Source organism: Podarcis muralis, chromosome 8 (genome assembly GCF_964188315.1).
Source record: "Podarcis muralis chromosome 8, rPodMur119.hap1.1, whole genome shotgun sequence".
NCBI lineage: Eukaryota > Metazoa > Chordata > Lepidosauria > Squamata > Lacertidae > Podarcis > Podarcis muralis.
In genome coordinates, this window is record NC_135662.1 from 47406380 (window position 1) to 47430547 (window position 24168).

Below are 24168 nucleotides of genomic sequence, written 5' to 3' on the forward strand. Positions count from 1 at the left end.
GACAGAATATGGGGAGGGGAGGAGGAGGGGGGGGTGGCCGCGGCCGCAGCAGCGCTCCGCTCCGAGTAAAGGGATATTTGGGGGGGATTGGGGGGGGGATGGGATGTAAGGGGAAATGGCGCGCGTCTCTGACCGTTACCGCTGCTTCCTGCACGAGCATTCAGTGCGCGCGCGCGGCGGCCAGAGGAGGCGCGCCGGAGGCGGGAACGTGCATGCGCGGTGCGAGCAGGGCGCGCCCCCCGCAGGGAGAGAGCGAGAGAGAGGAGGGGGCGGGTGCTCCGATGAGGAGGGAGGCCGCTCATTCGCGCAGGTGGCCTGGAGGGGGCAGAACGGGGAGCCCGACCAGCCATTCTGAGGCGGCCTCGGCGGGCTCACGCACACGGGAGGGCCGGCCGGGCGCTTTCGCCGCGCGTCGCCATGGTCGGGGCCGCGCCGAGAGTTGAAGCGGCCTCGAGAACCATATTAAAGTGCGTGCGCGCGTGCGCGTCTCTCGCTCCCATTCTCTCCAGAGAGAAGCGTCCAGTCTGCCTCGGCGTGTGAGCGCGCGCGCGCCATTGCTCGCCGGTGTGATGTCAGAGCGAGCGGTTACGTGGGAGGGCGGCAGTGCCCGCTTTTGCCTTCGCTGAGGGAAGCGTAACAAAGCCGCGGGCTGAAAGCCCCGAGTCTCTCGCGGCTACTGCAGTCGAAATCCTCCCCAACACAATTCCACGGCTGTGCTATCCGGGTCTTTGTGTCTCTCCGCTTCGCCTGCATCTGCCGTTAAGTCTGAGGGGGCAGAGCGGGCCGCGCGCACTTCGCGCCCCTTCGCGGAGGTTTGGGCTCCTCAGACTTGTCTCCTTTTCTTTCCGGGGAATATGCTCGTTTTTCTCCCGCCCCCCAAGAGAAAGAGAGCCTTGTATGTACCGGTATCTGTTCGTGTGCTGCGAATACAGTATTAAAAAGATAAAAAGCAGGAGTTTCCTGGTTGGGAGGACCTAACTAGACTTACTGAAAATAGTAAGTGTGGTATTCTAACAACAACAATTGCTTGCTGCAACCAGGTATTCAGCAGCCCTTACATGTCCTTTTTCCTTGGGTGCAAATTAGTATGTGAATGAAAGCTTTAAGGCTGCTGAGCCACTAGTGCTGGATCCAGGTTTTGTGAGGCCCTTGAGCAACAATACCTCAAATATCTGACCTTGTGCGTTCTTTCAAGATATAGTAATCCTAATCCTAATCCTCTATATTCCACCACGTCCAAAATCGTCTAGTGGTTATTTCCTCCTTCCTGGGGCTGAATCTATCCATATTGGCCCCCTATTACCCCTATTCCATACCTGGGTAAGGTAATTGAGAGAGCGGTTGGTGAACAGCTTGGTAGGTTTCTGGAGGAAACATCGGCATTAGATCCATTTCAGTCCGGTTTCCGTCCTAGTTTTGGGACGGAGACGGCTCTGGTTGCCCTAACAGATGATCTCCGTAGACAACTGGATCGAGGCGGGTCAGGACTGCTGATCCTTTTAGATTTGTCAGCAGCCTTTGACATGGTCGATCATGATCTTCTGGACCACCGCCTCGCAGATGTGGGGATACAGGGCATAGCCCGTAACTGGCTGTGCTCTTTTATCTCTGGTCGGGGACAGAGGGTGGCACTAGGGAGGGAAATGTTGTCGCGCCACTCCTTGGTGTGTGGAGTGCCGCAGGGCACAATCCTCTCCCCGATGCTTTTTAACATCTTTATGCGCCCCCTTGCCCAGATTATCCGGAGCTTTGGGCTGGGCTGTCACCAATATGCTGATGACACTCAGCTCTATCTGCTGATGGATGGCCACACCGACTTGGCCCCGAACACACTGACCAGATGCTTGGAAGCTGTGGCTGGATGGTTTCGTGGGAGCCGATTGAAACTAAATCCTTTGAAGACAGAGGTCCTATGGCTAGGTTGGGATGGCATGGGGATGAGGGACCAACTCCCTTCTCTTGCGGGGGCCCAATTAGTGCCATTGCTTTCTGTTAAGAGTTTGGGTGTAATCCTTGACGCCTCCCTTTCCATGGAGGCGCAAGTTACAGCAAAGCCAAGGCGACATTTTTCCACCTTCGCCGCATCAAGCAGTTGGTCCCTTACCTTTCCCGCCCCGACCTGGCCACAGTGATCCATGCGACGGTCATCTCCAGGCTTGACTACTGTAATTCGCTCTACGCAGCGCTGCCCTTGAAGCTGTCCCAGAAACTCCAGCAGGTGCAGAATGCTGCAGCGAGACTCCTCACGGGGTCTCTGCCATGGGAGCATGTTCACCCAGTGCTTTTCAAGCTGCACTGGCTCCCGGTGGAGTACAGGATCAGATTTAAGGTGCTGCTTTTGACCTTTAAAGCCCTTCACGGCCTAGGACCCTCGTACCTACGGGACCGCCTCTCCCGGTATGCCCCACGGAGAGCCTCAAGGTCCATAAATAGCAACACCCTTGTGGTCCCGGGCCCTAAGGAAGTTAGATTGGCTTCTACCAGAGCCAGGGCCTTTTCAACTCTGGCTGCGGTCTGGTGGAACGCTCTGCCTCATGAGACCAGGGCCCTGCAGGATCTGATTTCTTTCCGCAGGGCCTGTAGTTATTCCGCCTGGCCTTTGGCTTGGAGCCAATTGGAGCCTTTGGCTTGGAGCCCTCCCTTTCTTTTTTCTTTTCCTTCTCCTCCTGCAATGAGGCTACATTTTAATATTTTAATGTTCCATTATTTTAATGTTGTATTTTATTTTTGTTTTTAAGTTGTAATCATTCTTCTTGTTTTTATTATTGCTTGTAAGCCGCTCTGAGCCCGGCCTTGGCTGGGGAGGGCGGGGTATAAATAAAAAAATATTATTATTATTATTATTAACTGGCTAGAGTTCGGTGGCAGAGCATATGCTGTGCATGCAGAAGGCCCCTGACATTTACTGGTTTTGTAATTTATGTATATTTATTAAATTTGTATACCACCTTTTATCCAAAGACCACAGGTTGGTTCACAACATAAAAATACTAAACGATAATACTAAATATGTAACAAACAACAAAAACAAATCAGTAACCCCCACTTCCACAAATGTGTTTAAAAACCGTAGATGGTTTATTTACCCAAAGGCCTGGTTCTAGAGAAATATTTTCAACTGGCACCTAAAAATACTGTAATGAAGGTGAGCCTCTCTGGGGGGAGCATTCCACAAGCAGTGAGCCACCTCAGAAAAGGCCCGATTGCTACGTATTTCCAAAAGCTCTTTGACCAGTGAATTTTTTTTTGCTGTGAAATCATTTGGAAGCAACGCCATAGACTTTCAGTTTTGCTATTTAAAGCTGAAACAGGTGAATTTTGTGAAGACGTTTCCGCAGAATGGTGATTGAGGTTTACCCTAGTGCAGAACTGGTCCTGTTTAGGGTTTGTATGAGATTGTTGTATGTTAGGGGTTGTATGTTTAATCGTAGAATCATATAATTGTAGAGTTGGAAGGGACCATGATCATGCAACCCCCTGCAATGCAGGACTCTCTTTCCCAGTGTGGTGCTTGAATCCTTGACCCTGAGGTTAAGAGTATTCATGCGGTACCAACTGAGCTAAAGCTCAGTGTAGAATAGAAAGGTGGTAGAAGGACTGGCTGAGCATTCAGATTCTCATCTGGCCACACTTGCTTTAATAGGACTGTATGCTAATTTTTTGGACGCGGGTGGCGCTGTGGGTAAAAGCCTCAGTGCCTAGGGCTTGCTGATCGAAAGGTCGGCGGTTCGAATCCCCGCGGCGGGGTGCGCTCCCGCTGCTCGGTCCCAGCGCCTGCCAACCTAGCAGTTCGAAAGCACCCCCGGGTGCAAGTAGATAAATAGGGACCGCTTACCAGCGGGAAGGTAAACGGCGTTCCGTGTGCTGCACTGGCTCGCCAGATGCAGCTTTGTCACGCTGGCCACGTGACCCGGAAGTGTCTCCGGACAACGCTGGCCCTCGGCCTCTTGAGTGAGATGGGCGCACAACCCTAGAGTCTGTCAAGACTGGCCCGTACGGGCAGGGGTACCTTTACCTTTTTATGCTAATTTTTAAGTGGGATTTTATTTTAAAATACAGGTTTTCCCCCACTGTACTTATTTTGTTTCCTGTTGTCTCTTGAACGTAGGGCTATTGCACACATTGAGAAAGCATTACAGCTGTTTCTGTCAGATTTTTGAAGTGTAATTCATGTACAGTATCTAATATCATGAAAAACACCTTATGAATTATCAACTTGCCTTGTGTTTTGGACACAATAAAAGGTTGGAGTCCATGTTTTGTTGCTTTCTGAATGAAGTTGAAGTAGCTGGGGTCTATGTAGATTGGGTACAATTCTATGAACCTGTAATGAAACCACACTGAACACATTGGGGCTTGTTGCAAAAAATAATAAAATAATAAAATGCAAAAGAATAAATTATTAGAGAGCCAGGCACCGCCCCACACATTGTGAAATGCTGCCTTGAGTCTCCCGGAACCTAGTCTAACAATTATAAACATTTCACTACATTGGCTTTCTTAAGTACATGGACCTTGTTTTATTGTTTAGTAATTATTATATACTGCTTCCAAAGCAGAGAACATGCAGTATACATGCTAAATAAAAGGCACTGGATTGTGGCCTTCTGTTTCAAGTTATGATTCTCTCACATACCCTCCAAATGTCCCGATTTTCCAGGGGCAGTCCCAGAATAATGAAAGCCATTCTGGATTTTGATTTGATCCCAGAACGTTCCTTTTTCCTCTGCTAGTGTTGCTGTTGCTGAGCTCAGGGAGTAGGATGTGCTGGCACTTGTCCCGAGTTATGACAATGGGGGTGGCGAGGGAGCATCCAATTGCCTCTCTGTGGCTGTTACTGCTGGCCTCCTTCATTGGGCATTTCATAGCTGCTGGAGAGTGGACCCAGACCTGCATGATACGCCAGCTCTGAGTGGCAGGCGTGGGCAGGGCTGCCCTGGGTGGGAAGAAAGTTACAGTGAAGTGGAGATTGAAGTCTTGATTTTTTTAAAAAAATGCTTTGTGTGGCAGCGTCTAATCTTGCCCCCTTCTAAAATTTATAAAATCAGGATTAAGCGGTTTTCTCAGAACAGTGGAGGGTGTGTGTGCTGTGTCCCATTGGTGTAGTGGTGGTAGCATTTTCCCTTCTTCTGATATGGAATGCTGTGGTGAGGGGACAAAAATGGGGAGCTGTTAAGGGTCAGGTGGCGGGGAGTGAGAAATGTCCCTATTTTCATCTGAGGAATGTTAGAAGGTATGTTCTCATGCTGCAATGTAATAACTATACCCTTCCATTTTGGAATAACCAGAATTTTTTATTTTATTTTATTGCGGCAATCAGTGAACTCATCCAAGACATTTATGGCTATTTTAATATAAATATGAGTAGAGACAGGAATCCTGACAGAAGGTGGGGCAGGAGAGGCAGAAGATTGCAAATACAGCCCTTACAAGAAAATTAGTTGTGATCTAAAGGATCAGTTATATGCAGAAATGGAGAATTGGTGGAGCAGGAAGCTGCTGAACTGGCAGTAGAAGCAGGAGGGTTTGGGAACATGGACAAAGGATAAAGACAGTGTCTATGGCCAGAGGAAGGATGGGATAAAAACTGGAAGAAAACATAAAAGGACTTGGCTTAAAAAGGCCCAAACTCAGAAAAATGTGACCAGTTCAAATATGCAGTTTTGGGTTGATCACAATTATCCAGTTTATTAAATGATTTCTTCATGAAGACAGCTAAGGTTCAGTTTTTAAAGCTGACCTTCAACATATAAATGCACATTTAAAAATGCTTATATTCCTTCAGCTTAGTTTCTTTCATAGTCTCAGCGTTTAGAAACATGGCTGTTAATTTGTTTCTAGGAGTATTTTATTTTATTTATTGAATTTATATACTGCCCTACACCTGCAAGTCTCAGACTGGAACATGTTGATTCGGAATTCAAAATGCAACATGTTGCATTTCAGTTCCCCTATTCTGGCTGTAGCCTTTCAGGATGCCAGAAATCTCACCCAATTGCTTTTAGGGCACCCTTCTATCGGACATAGCATTTTTATAAGAAAACCAGAACTTACTATCCTTTCTTCCATGTGCATGCAAATGTACTTTTCACCTGAGGTCTGTGGATCCTGGCGACTATATGTAGACATGTACATATGCTGTATGTATTTGCTGACACACACCCCAATTTTACTACTCTCTGGCTATGTGGCATGACCCTTTATCACAATAAGGCAGAACTGACAACCCACAGTGCTGCATCTTCAGAAATTATGATCCCTGTTGTAATTAGAAGATTTGCCCTTGTATAGTTCTGTGTAAGAATGATGCCTTCAAACAAGGCTAGTCTTGTTACAGTTACTTTGTATGGATCACTACATGCATAAGAGCTGGATGAAGACCAACAAACAAGAAAAGACTGAGACAAAAGGCAGCTGTTAGAAACAGGCAAGAGCTTTTTATTTCATCTGGCACAGGATTAGGCAGTCAACCCAAAAAACAATCTATCAAAAAGAAACATTTATTTCCCAGGAAGTACCCCCACACAAAGTTCACTAACATTGAGCCATCATTGTGCACTTCATTCTTATTCTAGCAGTGAGTACCCCTTTGAAGTAGAGAAATCTTATAAATCAATGAATTAGCTTTTGATAGCGTTCTTATTTTGATATGCCATGCTAAAATGTAGGCAATGTAGCAATAATCATGGACAGAAGGTTACTGTCCAAGCACAAATTCTGTGCAGAACAATACAGAACAACCCTAGGCACACTTACTCAGAAGTAAACACCACTGTGTTCGGTGGGGCTTTCCCCCTAAGTTGTGTGCTTAGGATTGCATCCTTTGGGTGGATTCTGATGCCGTGCTTCAAAATAATGATGATGATACTATTGCTTGTGTAGTGCAGCTTTCCCAAGCCTGGTACTCTCCAAGTGTTTGGACTACAATTACCATTTCCCCCAATTATTCAACATTGTGACTACGCCTGATGGGAGTTGTAGTCCAAAACATATGGAGACTACGTAGGGGAAGCCTAGTGTAGCGGCATCTGAAGGTATAACATTGCCACATGAACCACTGTTTGATTGTCTGAAAGAAGCTGATACTGTTTTTCACTATGACCTGACCTAGTTCTGGGAATCTACCTTTCAGCCACTTAAAAATAACTTTTCCCACATTTTAATAGCAAGTTTGAAACTGAGCTATGTGAACGTGTTGTTACAAATGGAATAGTGGACCTGTTCAAGGAAAGATACTTTTATCATGGGACGTATCAGTTAAACTGACCAAGTAGTACTTATTTTTTTTTTGGCTGTTTTATAACCCACTCTTCATTAAAATCAATATGAAAGGCTTACAAAGCAAATATTGTGACAATGGAAAAGGAATCTGGTTTCAGAATCTGTTTTTAAACGCTTGATGCCTTAACAAGGAGCATGGTCTCCTATCCCATCAACAGCTGCCACAGGTAAAAAGCTGATTTGGCATTCACAGAAATGTAAGATTATACTTGGATACTCTATTCCAAAACAGCACAATATGACGAGGGAAAGAAACAGATAATCTAAAGCCTCACATAACTAATCAATCTATGCTTGTTCACTATGTAACAGAAGATGATTGTGCTGGAACAAACAAGTTAAATATGCAAATAGGAAATCTTCAACAATAAATTAATTTAAAATGATTGGATGAGGGCTGCTTCCTACATTATAGGAGGAAGAGAGTTCCTGTGAGTCAGGTAGGAGTGGAAACACAACATAGTAATGTCTGTATTAATTATGTAGGATAGTAGAAGGTGCACCAACTTACATGTGTTATTAGAGTAAAAGAAACACTTTACAGCACAATCATATGCACATTTAGAAGTAAACCCCACTGTGTTCAATGCAATCAGAATTGCATTCTTATACAGAAAGCTACCTATTCAATTGGGAATGTATTTTGCAAAGTTTTCACTGTTGTGCATTACCTGATTGTGATTTTCACTGGGTTAGCTAAGTATATTAGCTATTTCTCCATGATATTTACAGATATAGGAGTCACTTATTAAAATATGCCTATTGATAGAATATGGTTCCAAGAAGACAAGACAAAACCTTCATCCCAATTGAAAGCTTTGTAGGAGCTGCAGTGAACAAAGGGGACACAAGGATGGAGCTGTCCCCAGCATATTGGGCATCAATGAAATGGCTAGCAAACCCATCCCAGCCTGTGGATGTGTACAGGGCCAGTGGCAGATTTGTGACCTAGCTGAGAGAATGTGACACCAACTGTGAGCTAGACATCAAGCAGCCATTATTTATCTTGCTCCTGGTCATTGGAATCACAGAAAATGTGATGGCCATGTATTAGCTCGCTCATAGGTGCCAGTTTATACTATCAACCACCATGCATTCCAGCTGGGTCACAAGCCCATGGTGGCCCTGTGTACTTCTATAGATGATCACTGGGGTGGAGTGAGCACCTAAACTTGGCCTGAGATTCCACACATGCAAACACTACTGGACAATGGTTCTTAATTTTTATATAATTTATCTATAGATTATTTTCTCTTGATATATACTCTTTAAAAATATTTTTTTTAAACTTTTGATCTGTGCTAACGAGTCAGTTTTACTTCACAGAAGCTCCTACCACTCAATTCAGTTGGAAATCTGTGAATTTGGCCTTTATCAGTAAAAATAGCCATACAGATGGCCATTTATGTATTTCAAAGGCTAAAAAATAGACTTTCATTTTTTCCTTCAATGAAAGGATACCATGAATGAACTGTGAATAGAAAGCTAAATCAAAACAGTAAAGGACATGACCCAGCCCAAATTAAGTAGTTTTAAGTCCCACAGCTTTTAGCAAGATGAAACACACACTTAACTCTCTTATTGGAGTGGAACTTAGAAGTGCTTAACTATGGCTAGATTGTGCCCAGATTATTTGCTGAAACAAATAATGCTCTAAAGTTTTAGAATAGAAAATATAATATATATATATTTAAGCTAATACTCAAAAATAGTTAGCTGGTTGTACTATTACCTTTCGCTAACATGAAGCACATTACAGAGCTAAATTTCACACAAGAAATTAGAGGGCACCTATTGTATGTGCAAAAATTGTACAGAAGGAATATATTTGTACAATATTTCTTTAGGCTTGCTCTTCTATTTGTACCCATCTAAACACCATATTGTGGTCAATTGGAAGAATGTCTCTGTAATGCACATTAAAATGCCTGTTACATTAAACAAATGGTATTGATGTTTGAATACAGAAAACATGTTTTTTAGACATAGACAAATACAAATTTTGGTGCGTTTACCACTTTTATTTCACTATGCAGAAACATACATTCACCATGTGTTGTGATGTGACTGACAGTGTAATGAAGACAGTATCCCTCAAGTGAATGTGATAAGCAATACCAAATAATGTTTAGTAGGTGTTCTGTACAGTTTAAGGCTTAACTCTGACCTAGGAAATGCTGACCAGACTCTGAAAATAAACATTTTTCTCTGAGAACAGAAGGGAAATCAATACAAAAAATGTCAAAAAGTCAGACTAATATTTCTGAAATGGTAAGGAAAACACACATTTTCTTTAAAATAACCACAACGTAATTTATAGAATGAGGGTTTGTGAAGGGTGACTGAATTTCTAATTTTAAAGTCTGAACAATGCTAAAATTATTACTATCTATTAAAGGTCTCAAACCAGGTAAACAAAGCACATTTTGTAAGCATTTAAATAAGATTAGCGATTTGCCATTGTTTATTGGACAAGAGTAATAAAACCAGATGAAAACAATTATATGATTCAAGTTGTTTACTGAACAGTGTGTGTTATTGGCACATCTAACGTGATAAAACATTATACACAGTACCTATACAGCTTCTAGCATTTCAGGGCAATCTTCACTTACCCTAAACAAAAGTTTTGCCACCTAAGAAACTGTGGTTTGTTTAGATTTTCAATAACTGAAGGCATGAACTGATTCATGTGTAGCATGAGATCACTGTTTTATATTGTTGATGAACGTGCAGGTATAGATGGAAACTTAGTTTAGGAAAATTAAAATGCTGTGTTTTTTGTAATTTGTTCATTGCTTCATGCAAATATTGGGTTGCTAATGCTGATTCAGATTGCTGTAAACGGGACGATATTTCTGCCAGTGTCTTTAGTAACAATCAAGATTGATTCTTCCACATTGAAAATTTCTCTGGAGAGATGCAAGCCTGCTGGATTAGAACCAAGATTGTAGGCTCTGGTATTCCCACGTATGACTGAATTCACAAGGAAGCTACTTTATTCCTGCAGTAGAGAGAGTGTAGTTAAGATCTGGAAGCAACTGATTTAAAGCAGTAAATAAAACAAAAGTATTACAATGATTGCCACTAAAATTAAGACCAGATTCAAAGCCAATTGCAGTTAATGAGATTATAATTTGTATGAGGAATGTTTCAGGCTTATATGCTTTTTTTCTAGAACAATATACAGAATACATTAAATTATTATTGAATTAATTTAAGATTCTGAGCTTTATGAGGACAGGGATCTATCTTTTTATAAATGATTAGACAGTAGACAAAACAAAGCCCTTGGATATTTTAGATCAATAAAAAGATATGCAAATAAAATTTGCATCTCAATTATTTAAAGAGTTTAAAAATAGGGAAGGAGCTATAGTACAGTAGTAAATCACGTACTCTGCATGGAGAAGAACTCAGATTCAATCCCTGGTATCTCCTATTGAAGGAACTAAGGAGATAGGCTGGAAAGATCCTGCTCGAGACCTCAGGAAAGCCAATGAGTACTAGGCCAGGTGGACCAATGGTCAGATTCAGTAAGGTATATTGAATTGAAACAATTGTTGAATGTTCGGAACAGAAAATTATCTTTAGCTCTAATTTTACTAAATGGGCCTAACCAAGGATGTTATTTCTCTGTCAGGTACTGATCTACTGGCCCTGCCTTTCACCTCAGAACAGCTTTGTCTCCTCTTCTATCATTACCACACTTCTAGCCAGCAGTTTGTAAATCTGCTAAGGCTACACAATGCACTGTCCTAATATTCCATATGAAAACATAATTTATATCATTATTTGTGAATACTTGTTGCTTGAAAATTATGCTGTCGATTCAAAAAAGCAGAAAAGTCTTTTTCCCCTCCTTTGTTTTTGCACACAGCATTCAAAGCCACCTACAGATGATGTAGTAATAAGAGCTCTTGCATAGCATGTTAGTATGCACAATATATTCTAGCACATGCATTCAGTAACTGACACATTTCCAAGATGCCCATTTAGCCAGAATTTGTAAGCATGCCTTTATTGAATTGCAGCAATTAGAAAAACTATGAATGTCTCCCTTCAAGAAATAATGTAATTATTTGGGACGAACACAAACAGAGACAAAGACATTCATACAGCACTTATTTCTCAGTAAAACCGAGAAAATGATATAATTTAAACGAAATGTCAACCATACCTGAACAGCTTTGCACAAAAGTCTAAAAATTTTATGACATTATTTTATGAAATGCTTCCCTTCCCCCACAAGCCAAATGCATACAGTCTTTTCAGCTTTGGATAAATTACAGAGCAAGATACTGGATTGCGGAAAATGCATAGCAACTAGCAAGCAGACAGAAGCAAATGGGTTTCTTCTATTTCTCTAACTGGCATTAATAGGGAGAGTGGGAGAAAGCTCTGCCCCCAAAACATAACATTCAGAATCACTGTTTTCACAAATGCCAGAGAGAATAAATAGAAAGGGTTAGAGATGAACTATGAAGGAAGAAATGATCTTTGACACATGCCAGCCCACGAGTGCCTGGGAAAAATCTCATCTTCTTACCTGTGATCAATCCTCCCCATCTTCAGGTGTGATTTCTGTTTCTTTATGTACCACTACTTTGGTCACTGACATGTCAGGGTGCTGCTCTTTGGCCTCTTTAATTGCCTGAGCCAGCGCCTAGCCCAAGGAAACCACAGAAGGGCAAAAACAAGAAGGAGGTGGAACATGCATGATCAGTAGCAAGGTGAAGAGAGATTCATGATAAATTACACAATTTGCAAATGAGGAAAAGTGATTCAAAATAGGAATTTCATCTTTGATCTAAGTACTAATAATCCAGTTTAATTTAAAGGCATGCCAGTACTAATACTGCTTTTTTCGGTTTACAGTTAAAAACAGCAGATTAGCTTATGGATAGTTTTAGTTGCTTATAGATCATACCTGATCATGGTCAATGTCTGCATCTCCTGTGATGACTATTCGCTTTTCAATTCTTGTTTCTGATATGCCTCCTTTCACTGTCTAAAGGGAAGGAACAAATGTAGGCTTCAAATAAAACATACTTTTTGCTCTTCAAAGAAGGGGAAAATCCTTATTTGAGTTTTGCTGAAAGAAATGTATGTTGAGTGTTTCAAAATGGTTGACATCAATTATAAATGTATTTCTGTAGAATCTGTATCTAATATATATTTTGTAATGTTGCTTGTTTGTTTGTGATGCAGTTTTGGACACCTCTTAATATATTGCAACCAAATTTTGCATAATGGTTCCTGAGATAAAGGAGCAGTTTTGCTTTTCTGCTAAATGTTCATCCTGGATCAGGACAGCAATCAATCTGTGCTACACCTTTCATTTTCCCACCATCGTCGTTGTTGTTGCTGTTGCATTTATTAGTTGCTTTATACAGAAATAAATAGCTCAAAGTGACTGAACCGAATAAAATACAAACTAATAAAATCTATTAAAAAGTATATGGTCCAGGCAAAGTGGGGAGGGTACTCTGTGTAACTGTTCACAATGGACCACTGCTTCTTTTCCATTTCTGTATTGGCACTTAAAGCCACAATACATCTTATTCTTTGTCAGCTAATTTGTGTAAACAAAAATGGACATTATAATTACAAATAATTACAAATGAACTGTGTGGCTGTTGCTTGTGCCTGTAAGCATATGAGATAATAATGGTTATTACTGGTCACTACTGAATTCTTCAGAATTAAGCCAAGAAAGGTCATTGCAATAACATCTGAGATGCACAACTGTTTCTAGTAAATATCCCTAAATCAACTGCTTTGTGAATATGCATGTAAGATGCAATATGACGTGTGTATAGACACAGCAGCAGATCTGACACTCTTTATGTCTTTCCTGAATTAATTAATTAAAAACTTTATTGAAAAAATTAAAAATAATTACGAAACACAAAGTTTTGTCTTCCAAAACAAATACACATTTGAGAAAGCAGAGTTCAGAGAAACTTACTTTAGTGATATGTGTAGTAGTTGTAGTACTGGTAGTTTCAGATGTGATGGTCTGTGCACTCATCAGAACTCCTGGTTCAGAGTCAGCACTAGGATCCGCCTAAAACAAGCAAGCAACTATTACCCTAATGTGATGAAAATATTGTTAATCATCTGAATGTATTAGTGTACAGTGGGGAAAATGCTCATTTAACCTGGGATTTAAAAGGCTACAATTGTTAGTACCGAAACACAGAGGGAATGGCAATTTCCTTATCACTGAAAACCAAATAACAATGTATCACAGAGCAAACAGCTTCCTTATTATTTTAATATAATTAACATACCATTCATCTTTCACTCCTGCTAGCTTGATTGTGAGTCATAATTAGGAAAATGTTGCATGCATTCTATGCAAATTGGAAAAAACCCTTGAATAAGCCTTTGAAAACTTGATATAAAGCTAACTTGACAATTGAAATATGAAGTTTAACCTGTATCCTTTCTTAAATATTTATTTCTTTAGCACAAACATGCCAATATTATCTAAAGTGTATTCTAAAGTATTTTTTAAAAAACAAAAATGGGATTTACAGCACCAGTTAGGACGTTCAAAATTATATTGGAGGTCTCTTAGTCCAGATTCAATTAGATTTTGTACACACATTGCATTGGCTTTGGTATGTCGCTACTAGCACCTTCATAGCATCTGTCTGTGTTATGTTATGTCTCACCTCTGAGGACTCATACGTAATGGTTTTTGTTTCAGTATGAACGATGGGCACTTCCTTCATAGAAATTTCCAACTTCTCCCCACCTGAAGAAACACTGCCAAAACTGACTGACTCAGTCTTCACAATTGGTGACTGTTTCAATGAAAAAAGGTAATTGCATGATATATCAAAGTAGTTCAAGTTTTGTAGTAATTGCAAAGGAAAAATGTAAAAGAAATGTCCTCTGCTACAGCAAGGGGAAAAGGATCTCTATTATACAGAAAGAAATACTCAGAAACATATCATAATCACTTTAAAGTACTATTTATATCTCTTTCAGGACTATACTTATTTGGAGCCATCTTTAGAAAATAGGCAGCTATGGACTTTTCATACCTTAATTTTCATTTTGTTGTAGCCCAGACTAGCTTAAACTTATTTTCTTTCACTAACATATGCCATGTGTAATCAAATCCATGTTTATACCCATAGCAATTTGAGAGATGGGTGTTCTTATTAATGAGCTGAGAAATCTATACAGTAGAGACCATTCTTCGCAACTTTGACAAGTATATCTAGTGCCTAAATAAAGTGACAGATCTTGATGTTTCCAGGGAACAGCCAGCAATATCCTTAGGCTAAGGATCAGGTAAGATCCATTGAAATACCAACATGGATAGTCCCTGATCCTCAGCACTATGGAATCTTCTTTATAAATTGCATGATGCCCAAAGAACAATAGAATAAAATAAATGAAACCAGCAACAAGCCTCAAGGCTGCCATGCAAGGGGGAAAACATGGACTGCATCATGAGACATTTGCTACACAGAACACACACCATCATGTAGGAGAAAAGCTTGTACACCATGTGAATATTGCCACATGTATTTCATCTCATGAACATGCAGTGCTAATTGCATGCAATTGTGTACATGTGGTCTAAACTCAACTTTTTTACATGGAAGCCATCGCAGCTAGGAAACCATCACACATGACTACGTCATTTAAGGTGAGAAACAAACTGCTTACAATAACTGTCTAGCATTTGTTTTAACACTTCGTTAGTGAATCTGATTTAAAGAGGACACAAATGTATGCTTTTGTGCAGAATTGGCTGCTCAGATATTTTTAGTTACCTCAAAAAGAGGTTTTCTTTCCAGTGCATCCAAAGCATGGGCTGCTGCACTCTCCTCCTGATCGTGAGATACAGTAGCAGTTTCTTCCTGTTTGGTTAAAGCTTTTTCAGCCTCCTGCATCTTTTCCTCTTTAGCCCCCTCAGTCACAGCAGAGCCCTCCTTCCCTTTGATGCTAGAAGCCACATGCGATATTGCCTCTGCTGTAGTATCCAGCTGAACGCCAGCCAATTTAGCAGCATCCCCACTTGCATGCACACTCATCACATGTCTCTCCTCCACCATTACAGTTTCCTGCACAACCTTCTTCACAGCCTCCTGTTGCTTCTCCTCCTCTGTCTTCTTCTCACTAGAATGTATCTCCTGATCGGTTTTAGCTTCTGTTCTCTGCAGGGAAAAGAAGTTGATATCAAAAGCTAATGTGGCGTATAACTACAATGCTAAAGCATATTAGTCTTGGCCAATTTTTTTGTTTTGTTTTGCTTGCTTTTTTCCATTATACAGGGTGTTTGCTTGAGTTCTCAAAAACTGGATAGTGGTACAAAAGTTAACAGAATGTAATTTATCCTCATTTGAAATACTCATTTAAAGTCTCAGTGTACTTCCAATATATTAAACAGCTCAGAATGAAACAACAGAAAACACCCGGTTGTTCTTTTCAGGGTTTTATGTGTGATCTAAATTGAGGGGAAAGCTAATCAGCATATGGTGTTATATTTTCCATGCAGATTTTGAAGATAGTAATGTATATAAAGTAACACTAGTACACCTACGTGCAAAATAAAAATCCAACTATCACCACAAAGGTGTTTTTTTTAAAAATCCCCAGTCCCATCAGGGTAAAATAATAATAAAATCTAAAGATGGAATCAAATGGCCACCTGTGCCCAGCTATGTGAAGTAGATGTAACCCCTCCTATGAACTCAGTTGGTTTTCTTGCAGACTCTATTAAAGTGAAGATATCTGAACCATCCAGAGCTTTTTCACCGGAGAGCTGTTTTGTCTAAATGGACAGAAAAATGTAGAGTCACACACAAGCACAAACACACAAATAGAAGCAGATACGCACTCGCACACACACACATACACACACATTATGTTAATAGACAAAAACAGACAGACAAAGGAAAGGAGGTAAAGTGGCGGGGATACAGAGAGGAAAATAATGGGAAAATAAATTAGCACAAGTCTGTAATGACTATAAGCAGTAATCTAAAATTAAAAAAAACCAAAGTTGTTAGCATTAGGATTTTGCTGGTCTTGTGAAGTATTTCCCCCCTTCCAAAACAAGCCATAGCAGCATACTACTGTTCAGTAACATTGAAAGCCTAAAAATGCCTGGTTTGTATCGTGTTAATTGGCTTAAACCATGAGGAAATAATAAGAAGCTGGGTTGGCTGTTGTCAACATAAAGCCAGGCAGCAAAAGGACCGAAAGGCAGGGTAGTGAGGGTATTGCCTAAAGAAGTCATGCTTTTATCTTTAAGCTGTGGCAAAGTTGCATGTTACCACCACTCTTGATGCTGATGATTCAGTAACATAGTGAGCAGTAGCAATGGTCAAGGGTGGTTCTCTGGAATACTTCCACTCAGATATACTCTTTTCTTTCCGACCAAATGCCTCTCCTTTTAGTCTTTCACTGTCAAGAGGTTTCTCAGCTCTGGAAATCTGTATGCTGCCCAGTGTATCACGCAACTGCAAATCCTGGTCCATCTTTAAGGTCTTCTTCAAACTTTCGTCTTCAGGGCTCTGCAGCCGGGAGTCTGTCTCTTTAATAGGTGTCAAAGATTCAGATACCCTTCTTTTTGAATCAGATAATTTTCTGGCTCTCTCATCAGTAATTGGTTCTAGAATTTCATATTCTGCTACTACAGGAATGATTTTCACAGATTCTGGCACTGCCCTTTCCATTTTTTGAAATGCTTCGAGTGATGATGGCGCAATTTTTTCTCCCTCTTTTACTTTAGTGGTCATGGTTAGAATTTTCCCAGAAACAGTATCGTAGGATTTTCCTAAGGTGTACATTTTCTGCTTATTGTAGTCTTTCGACTGCAATTCACCTTCCAAGTCCTCAAAGCTCTGTATGTCAGTGGATTTTAAAAGCTTGCCAGGGATGTCACCAGTTTTACTGCTCACAGTCATTACTTTGTATGTCACAATGGTTTTCGATTCACCATCAACTACCTCAGTGGGTACTTTGTCTACAATAACCCAATCCTCAGTGCCCTATATTTGAAATATAAAAGCTAAATTAGAACAACTAGTGGTTTACCTTTGTGTTAGGAAACTAAAATATAATACCTTTTAAGAAAGTACAATAGCCATCTAGAGATGATATACATTTTATCCTGTGTAGTTTTCAAAAGTCTGTAGGCATCTTAAGTATTTCAACTTGTAGAAACTAAACTTAACAACATAAGTAATATAAGAAGGAACATCACATTATTATTCCTAAACAAATTTACTTAAAATATATTGACTACTGAAAATATTGTATATTGCAGGGTAGTCTTATCAGAAGTTATTTACAATATTGTACAGTTTTCTATTCAGTATACATTACATTCTAAGGATTCAGTCCAAACATGCATACTTAGAATATGTAGCAATGAAATAATTTGCACTTACTTCCAGTAATAAATGTTTAAAACTGGTGTGCAAGTATTACAGAGTTTGAATGAGACAAACTGGATCCTTGTTTGCTGAGAAGTGGTCAACATAATCTCCCTCTTGCAACTTAACCTTTAGTTCCACTGGCTAGGGGAGAAGTCTACAAGTTGCTCTACATTACTTTTTAAAGAGTATTCACAAAGGTATGATCCTTTCTCACATGAGCACAGAAGGGATTCTCATAAATTTATTTTCCCCCTTTCCCCAAACATGACTGCATGAGAAATGACCTAGGACAGCACTAGGATAGGGGTCACCAATGTGTCACCTGAAATGTTATTGAGTGGTGTCCCCAACAGCGGCCCCAGATTTTGAGCTTTCTTTAAAAAAAAAAAAAAAAAGGAAGTCTCTATCCTTCCTAGAAAGAAAGTTATGAAGCAAAATGTGTAGATACCCTTCTATGTGATTTCTGCGTAATTAGCCAACCTGTCAGTGTTTCTAGTCAATGTGTGAATTCAGAGTGGTTTTGGTAAGTGAGTTGTTTGAACACCGGGCAATAGGAATATCTGTGGAACAGAGGAATCTCTGGAATCTCTAAAGAACTGCTGTTTCTTCCCCTTCTCCTTTGTGCACTTTTCCTGCTTTGTCTTATTTTACAGGGTTTTTGGAATCCGTATAGCTTGCTCTTTACTCTTTTCTTAGCAATCAGTATGAATATTTTCTGTGGTGGGTACATCTGAGATCAGGTACTCCCTGGAAGTTATTTTCTGCAAATATTATTGTACTATAAGTACAGATGGAAGTTAAAGAATCCTCTCAAGTGGCAAATACAAAATGTGAAAACTCTGCAAAGAACGTTAGGACTCAAACTCAATGTACTCATTCGCTGTATAGTTAATTGGCCTCCACAGTCACTTACGGACTCATTGTTAAAACTGTGTTTATGGAAGACAATCTTACACGGCTACGAGTGATCACTAAAGGAGAAGAGTTAACTTACAGTATAGTGATATATTTGTCTACTCAGAAGAAGAAGAGTTTGGATTTGATATCCCGCTTTATCACTACCCGAAGGAGTCTCAAAGCGGCTAACATTCTCCTTTCCCTTCCTCCCCCACAACAAACACTCTGTGAGGTGAGTGGGGCTGAGAGACTTCAGAGAAGTGTGACTGGCCCAAGGTCACCCAGCAGCTGCATGTGGAGGAGCGGAGACGCGAACCCGGTTCCCCAGATTACGAGACTACCGCTCTTAACCACTACACCACACTGGCTCTCGAAAGTAGGTCTCTTTGTGTTTAATGGAGCTTGCACCCAAGTAAGTGGATAGAGGAGGGCAGCTGAGGCTTTGGTTTAGGTTTACAATTGGGGGAACCAGGGTTAATGTGCCTTTCAGCTGTATCTCCACGATTAGGACCAGCAGGACATAGCTGACTTCCTGTGGCAAGCAGGAGGTTGTTAGGGGAAAGGAGAGAGAAGCAACAATGACTGCACCCTCTCTAATTTTGTGTTATGCCACACCCCTAGGGCATCCATTTCATCACTGGCACCCAGAGCACTCTCCCAAAATTCAGGTGTCCAAACTGGCTGGGAATCCTTGTCTTAGGGCAGTCTTTGGCTTAGCTTGCACAAATATGTCATTTAGGATACGTGCCCTCTGAAGAACTTGACCAAGCATAGGGAGAGAGGCGAGCGATGTTATGGGTATGTGCGCAACCTTTCCCTGTAAGCCTCTCTCCCTGCCTGAATATATTCGCATGTGGAAGAACAAGAAGAGAAAATTGACTCTCTTGAATCCTATTAGGATCTTTGATTGGGGGCACCATACTTGCATACTTACAGATATTGACAATAAACATTAACATCTGGCAACAGCAAGTGAATGTGTTCAAACGTGTATGATAATGAGAATATTCATGAAGAAGCTGGGCATGAACCCCACCCCTTCCAGATGAACACAGCATAGTATTTTCAATGAGACATTTACACATGCAAATGCGAACAAAGGGATTCTAAGCTGCAGATTTCACAGACCTTTGCAATGTATTCATTTAGTCTTGCATTCTGCTTGACAATTTCATCTGCTACTGACTTTTTAAAATAGAAAATTGCTTAGAAAAAGGAGTATGATGTGTTTATCAAGCCAGTACCACAAAATGTGGCCTGTTTGAATCATAAGAAAGTGTGCTGCTTTTTACCTGAGAATCAAGGTATGCAGTGCTTTCCTTCTGCAAAAATATACGCTTTTCAGATTTTTCTCTTTCTTCTTTGGTCTAATGAATAAGAGGGAATGGGGGACGCATAAATATATGAGCTTTAATAAACACACCTTATCTTTTCACTTGCTATGGCACAAGTATCATCATCATCATCATTCCCTGCCCATCTCGCTGTGTTTCCCCAGTCACTTACCGAGCTATCTTGCTTAACAAGCAAAGGAGAAAACTGATTTTTGAGCAATGTGGGGAGAGAATCAAGTCCATCAAAGCTAGCATTTCAGATGCTGGCTTTAACAGCTCATCTTATGTAGAACTAGCCATTCTTAAGTTCATTGATTTCAGTGGTCTAAGGGATGCCTAATCCTGGGACTGCACAGTGCCTGCAGACGTTCCTAAAATTATGAATGAAAACAGGATGCAAACTAATTCCCTGTCAGCAGTCTGTAACTAATTTTCATCTGCTACCAGTTACCTTATGGGGGGTGTTTCTTCTACAGGGCCATAGGTCTCCCTACAGTAGAGGTGGGGAGGCATGTAGGAGACTGGTCCCCTGAGGGTTAGCAACAAATAATGATCTTGACTGGGTTATGTTTTGTATATGTTATGAATTCAGGAACAGGAATCCTCTATGCTTGGCTGATCTGTGACCAATTTACCTTCTAGATTTGCTTGGTAGAATAATAAAATTCTACCATCTTTTCTTTTCATCCAGCTACCAAAAAAAATAAAAATATTTTTGTTTCAGATCTTTAGCATATCTTGGCAATTTTGTACCCTAACTGGTATTTATGGCAACCTAATTTAACATATGCATTTTTTTTAATTGAAATTGGTTGGCCTATTAAGCAACTATGAAAGTTTTACTGGACAGTTAAAGGTTGAAGGACAGAAAGATCACCTCTTCAGGCACAAGTGGTTCAATCATAGGAGCTTCTTCATGTCTTGCAGCAAGCCGGACTGGTGATGTAGAAAGCCTCTTCTCCCATTCATTGGTCCCTGAGGTATCTGCGGAAGTTTCCAAGAATGTCCGTTTCAGCTCACTTATATTGGTCTGGTGTTTCATCAGGTCTTCCTGGTTTTTATCTAGTTCCTGAAAAGAAAAAAGAAAAACAGCATTTTTAAAAATACCTACTTTATCTAAATTGACAAGATATGAAAAAAAAAAACCAAGTCATGTGCGTTAGTCAGCAAAAGAAGCCTTGACAAGATTATGTCTCACAACACTAACACAACACTCTCGGGGAACTGTGGTGTTTCAAAGGATAGTTACATATAAACTCTTAGGACACTTTGCGCATAGCATGGTGGCAAACTCACCCTTGCCGCTCAGGGTACACTTGTGTGGGATCTCTGCAGCTAGTCCCAGCTCCCTGGCAAGTTTACCTCTATTAACAGGCATTTCTACTTTATGTTTTTACACATATGTGGAAAAGATTTTATAGGCTTACTTCAAAATGCAATGTGTAAAGTGGTCCTAATTCATTAAGCATCAAATATTCTTAGGATGGTCAGATTTTATACATATTCTACCTGTTAAGAGGTACATCTACATACCCCTGATCTACATATATACAAACACAGTCCTAAACAACAGTGTAACAGAAAGTCATAATCGTAGGAGAGAGAGAGGTATTTATTAGCAAGTGAAAATACACATCTCATGCATCAGAGTGCAGATCCACAGCTTAACCACTATATTCAAATCACAAGGAGAGTACATGCACTGGTATATACCAATACCAACCTCTAACATAAGATTACTATGTTTGACATACACATTTTCACCCTTTATGCGCTTAATCAGACTATTCTGAAAAAATTGAAAGAGAAAGGGAAAAGTAAGGGCCATAGTACTGAAAGGATACAAAATGCTGTTCTAGGTAAATTGGTAGAGGAAGAGTACCAACAATTAAGCATAAGACAAGCCATTCTTCCACCTACCTGTGCCTTGAGATCACCATCTTCTTCTTGATCAGACTGTTAATATAGGAAAGATTGGGGAAAAATACTTTATGTCTACAATAATTATAATAGCTTTTTAAAGTGATTCATATACATTATCTCAATAATCTGGTCCTATAGAACATGGATGTGCACACTGCAGTGTACCTTGGACACTTAAATAAGGAAGTTATGGTTTAAATAACTTGAATAAGTGAATTCCAAAAGTGTACAATTAATTTTATGGTGCTGGTTGGCTTATTTTGTTTTACATTTGTATTGTTACTTGCAATTTTCATATTGTTTGTACAATGGGATTCTTGAGTGAAGGGTGGACTAGATTGCACTGAAGCAGGTTTTGAATAAACACCAACTATTCAGTGAAATGCAAATAAGCTCCTCTCTACCTTCATAGTTTTGGACAGTAAAATAGTATTCATACTTTTATTTAAGTATGGGGTTTTTTAAATCTTAAGATAACACTGAGGCAGATGGTTCTTTCTGTCTGAACATTCAGAAGGAGGATTGAACAGGCTTCCTAAATTAGGAAGGTGTTTAGAAGCTGGAGACTATGGGCTGAATTCAGACTTCCTGTGAGTGGACTTCCCAGGGGCTGAGGAGGTGTTTCATGTGCCAGAAATAGAAATCAAATCTGAGAGCATTCAGCACAGTAGCCCCTGTATTATGGAACACTGTTACAGTGGAGTTGAGGCAGGTGTCAACATTGTATGGATTTGGGTGTGCTGTGAAAATTCAGCAAAAAAATTAAAGGATGCTAATTTTATGTGGTTGCTTTTAATCAGTGCTTTTTGTTGAGATAGTGTTCACTGTTATGGATTACCGTCACTTCTTCTTCTTCTTCTTTTTTTTTTTTTGCTACCGAAGGCACTTTTATCAATATTCAGGTACCTAACTCCCCCTCACCTCAAAAGCACTGGTTTTATTTATTATGTATGCTGTTCTGTTTTATATTTTGTGGTAAATCACTTAGGAAATCTCTGATTATAGGCAATTCACCGTCTGTATTTGTGTGCAAGCTATAGTAATGCTACTATATGAATTAGTTACTTTGCATCAGGTTGCTTTGCTATTGTTTTATTTCTATGTAATATGTTTCTTTTATTCTAAAATAATACACAACAAAGGGTATTTGAAACATTGAGGTTTTAAAAACACGCCACAGAAACAAAACGGCTTAGGATGATAGGAGTAGGCTTCACTCTCAGAAGCTGAAGAATAAAGGGCAGAGAAATGCAATCCTTCCCATGCAAACCCTTTAAGTTTCATATAAGTGAATGTCATTCGCTAAGGGAAAAAGCTGCCCTCCATGCATGAGACTGACAGGAATCCCATTGTGAAGTTACTGTGTTTCTTGGTGCACAGCATACAGAGATGCACTGTATCTTACAGGAGCTATTTCAGTATACAGACTCTGACTCCACCCCCTCACCTTAGCTCATCATGATCATAGGCATTTTGCTAGTGTTTTATGTATTTGGGCTCCAATATCTGGATACTGTAAGGGACGCGGGTGGCGCTGTGGGTAAAAGCCTCAGGGCCTAGGGCTTGCCGATCGAAAGGTCGGCGGTTCGAATCCCCGCGGCGGGGTGCGCTCCCGTTGTTCGGTCCCAGCGCCTGCCAACCTAGCTGTTCGAAAGCACCCCTGGGTGCAAGTAGATAAATAGGGACCGCTTACTAGCGGGAAGGTAAACGGCGTTTCCGTGTGCGGCTCTGGCTCGCAAGAGCAGCGATGTCACGCTGGCCACGTGACCCGGAAATGTCTCCGGACAGCGCTGGCCCCTGGCCTCTTGAGTGAGATGGGCGCACAACCCTAGAGTCTGTCAAGACTGGCCTGTACGGGCAGGGGTACCTTTACCTTTACCTTTATCTGGATACTACATACATGAATAGCACCCAACTGCAGCTTTTCTAATTAGTACTTGTACTTTGAGATGAAAAGCTGCAAATCCTTCATTTATGCAAAATGTGTGTGTGTGTGTGTGTATTGTGTATTAATGTATCAGATCCTGAGCCCATATTGTGTTGAAAAGGGTGTTCTATTCCATGAATAATAGGCAAAACAGTGCTAATGTGCAAGATCTGATGGGAGAAGGTACATGATACACTCTTTACCAACTATGTGATTATCAACTGTACAAACCTCTGTGGCAGTGGTTTCCCCATCAGCTGCAGTATCTGTCCTTTCACTGTCAGTCTGTTTTGTTATACAAGTAACCAGGTTCCAATGGGTAAGCAGGAATAAAGAATAAACCCAGTTTGTAAGTAAACACAAGTCAGAGGTTGATTTGCCAAGTCTACATCCC

At 40.5% G+C, this 24168-nt stretch overlaps 1 protein-coding gene across 23 annotated transcripts in view; it reads right to left on the minus strand.

Moving 5' to 3' along the window:
- Positions 1-6417: 6417 nt before the first annotated feature.
- Positions 6418-24168, minus strand: part of EPB41L3 (erythrocyte membrane protein band 4.1 like 3) — a 129256-nt gene continuing 111505 nt past the window's right edge. For 11 of the 23 annotated variants that reach the window (XM_077933129.1, XM_077933124.1, XM_077933123.1 and 8 more), the window contains 13 exons: positions 24006-24059; positions 21845-21880; positions 21648-21713; positions 20802-20993; positions 19883-19957; positions 16587-17303; positions 15959-16081; positions 15081-15464; positions 13965-14096; positions 13253-13351; positions 12212-12292; positions 11831-11947; positions 6418-10285 (listed from right to left, as the gene is read on the minus strand). In XM_077933129.1, coding sequence (XP_077789255.1) covers positions 11837-11947; positions 12212-12292; positions 13253-13351; positions 13965-14096; positions 15081-15464; positions 15959-16081; positions 16587-17303; positions 19883-19957; positions 20802-20993; positions 21648-21713; positions 21845-21880; positions 24006-24059 — 2070 coding nt within the window. In that variant the 3' untranslated portion in view covers positions 6418-10285; positions 11831-11836. The remainder of the gene's footprint in view (positions 10286-11830; positions 11948-12211; positions 12293-13252; positions 13352-13964; positions 14097-15080; positions 15465-15958; positions 16082-16586; positions 17304-19882; positions 19958-20801; positions 20994-21647; positions 21714-21844; positions 21881-24005; positions 24060-24168) is intronic. The other 12 variants (XM_077933134.1, XM_028737290.2, XM_028737296.2 and 9 more) reach the window with 9 other exon arrangements.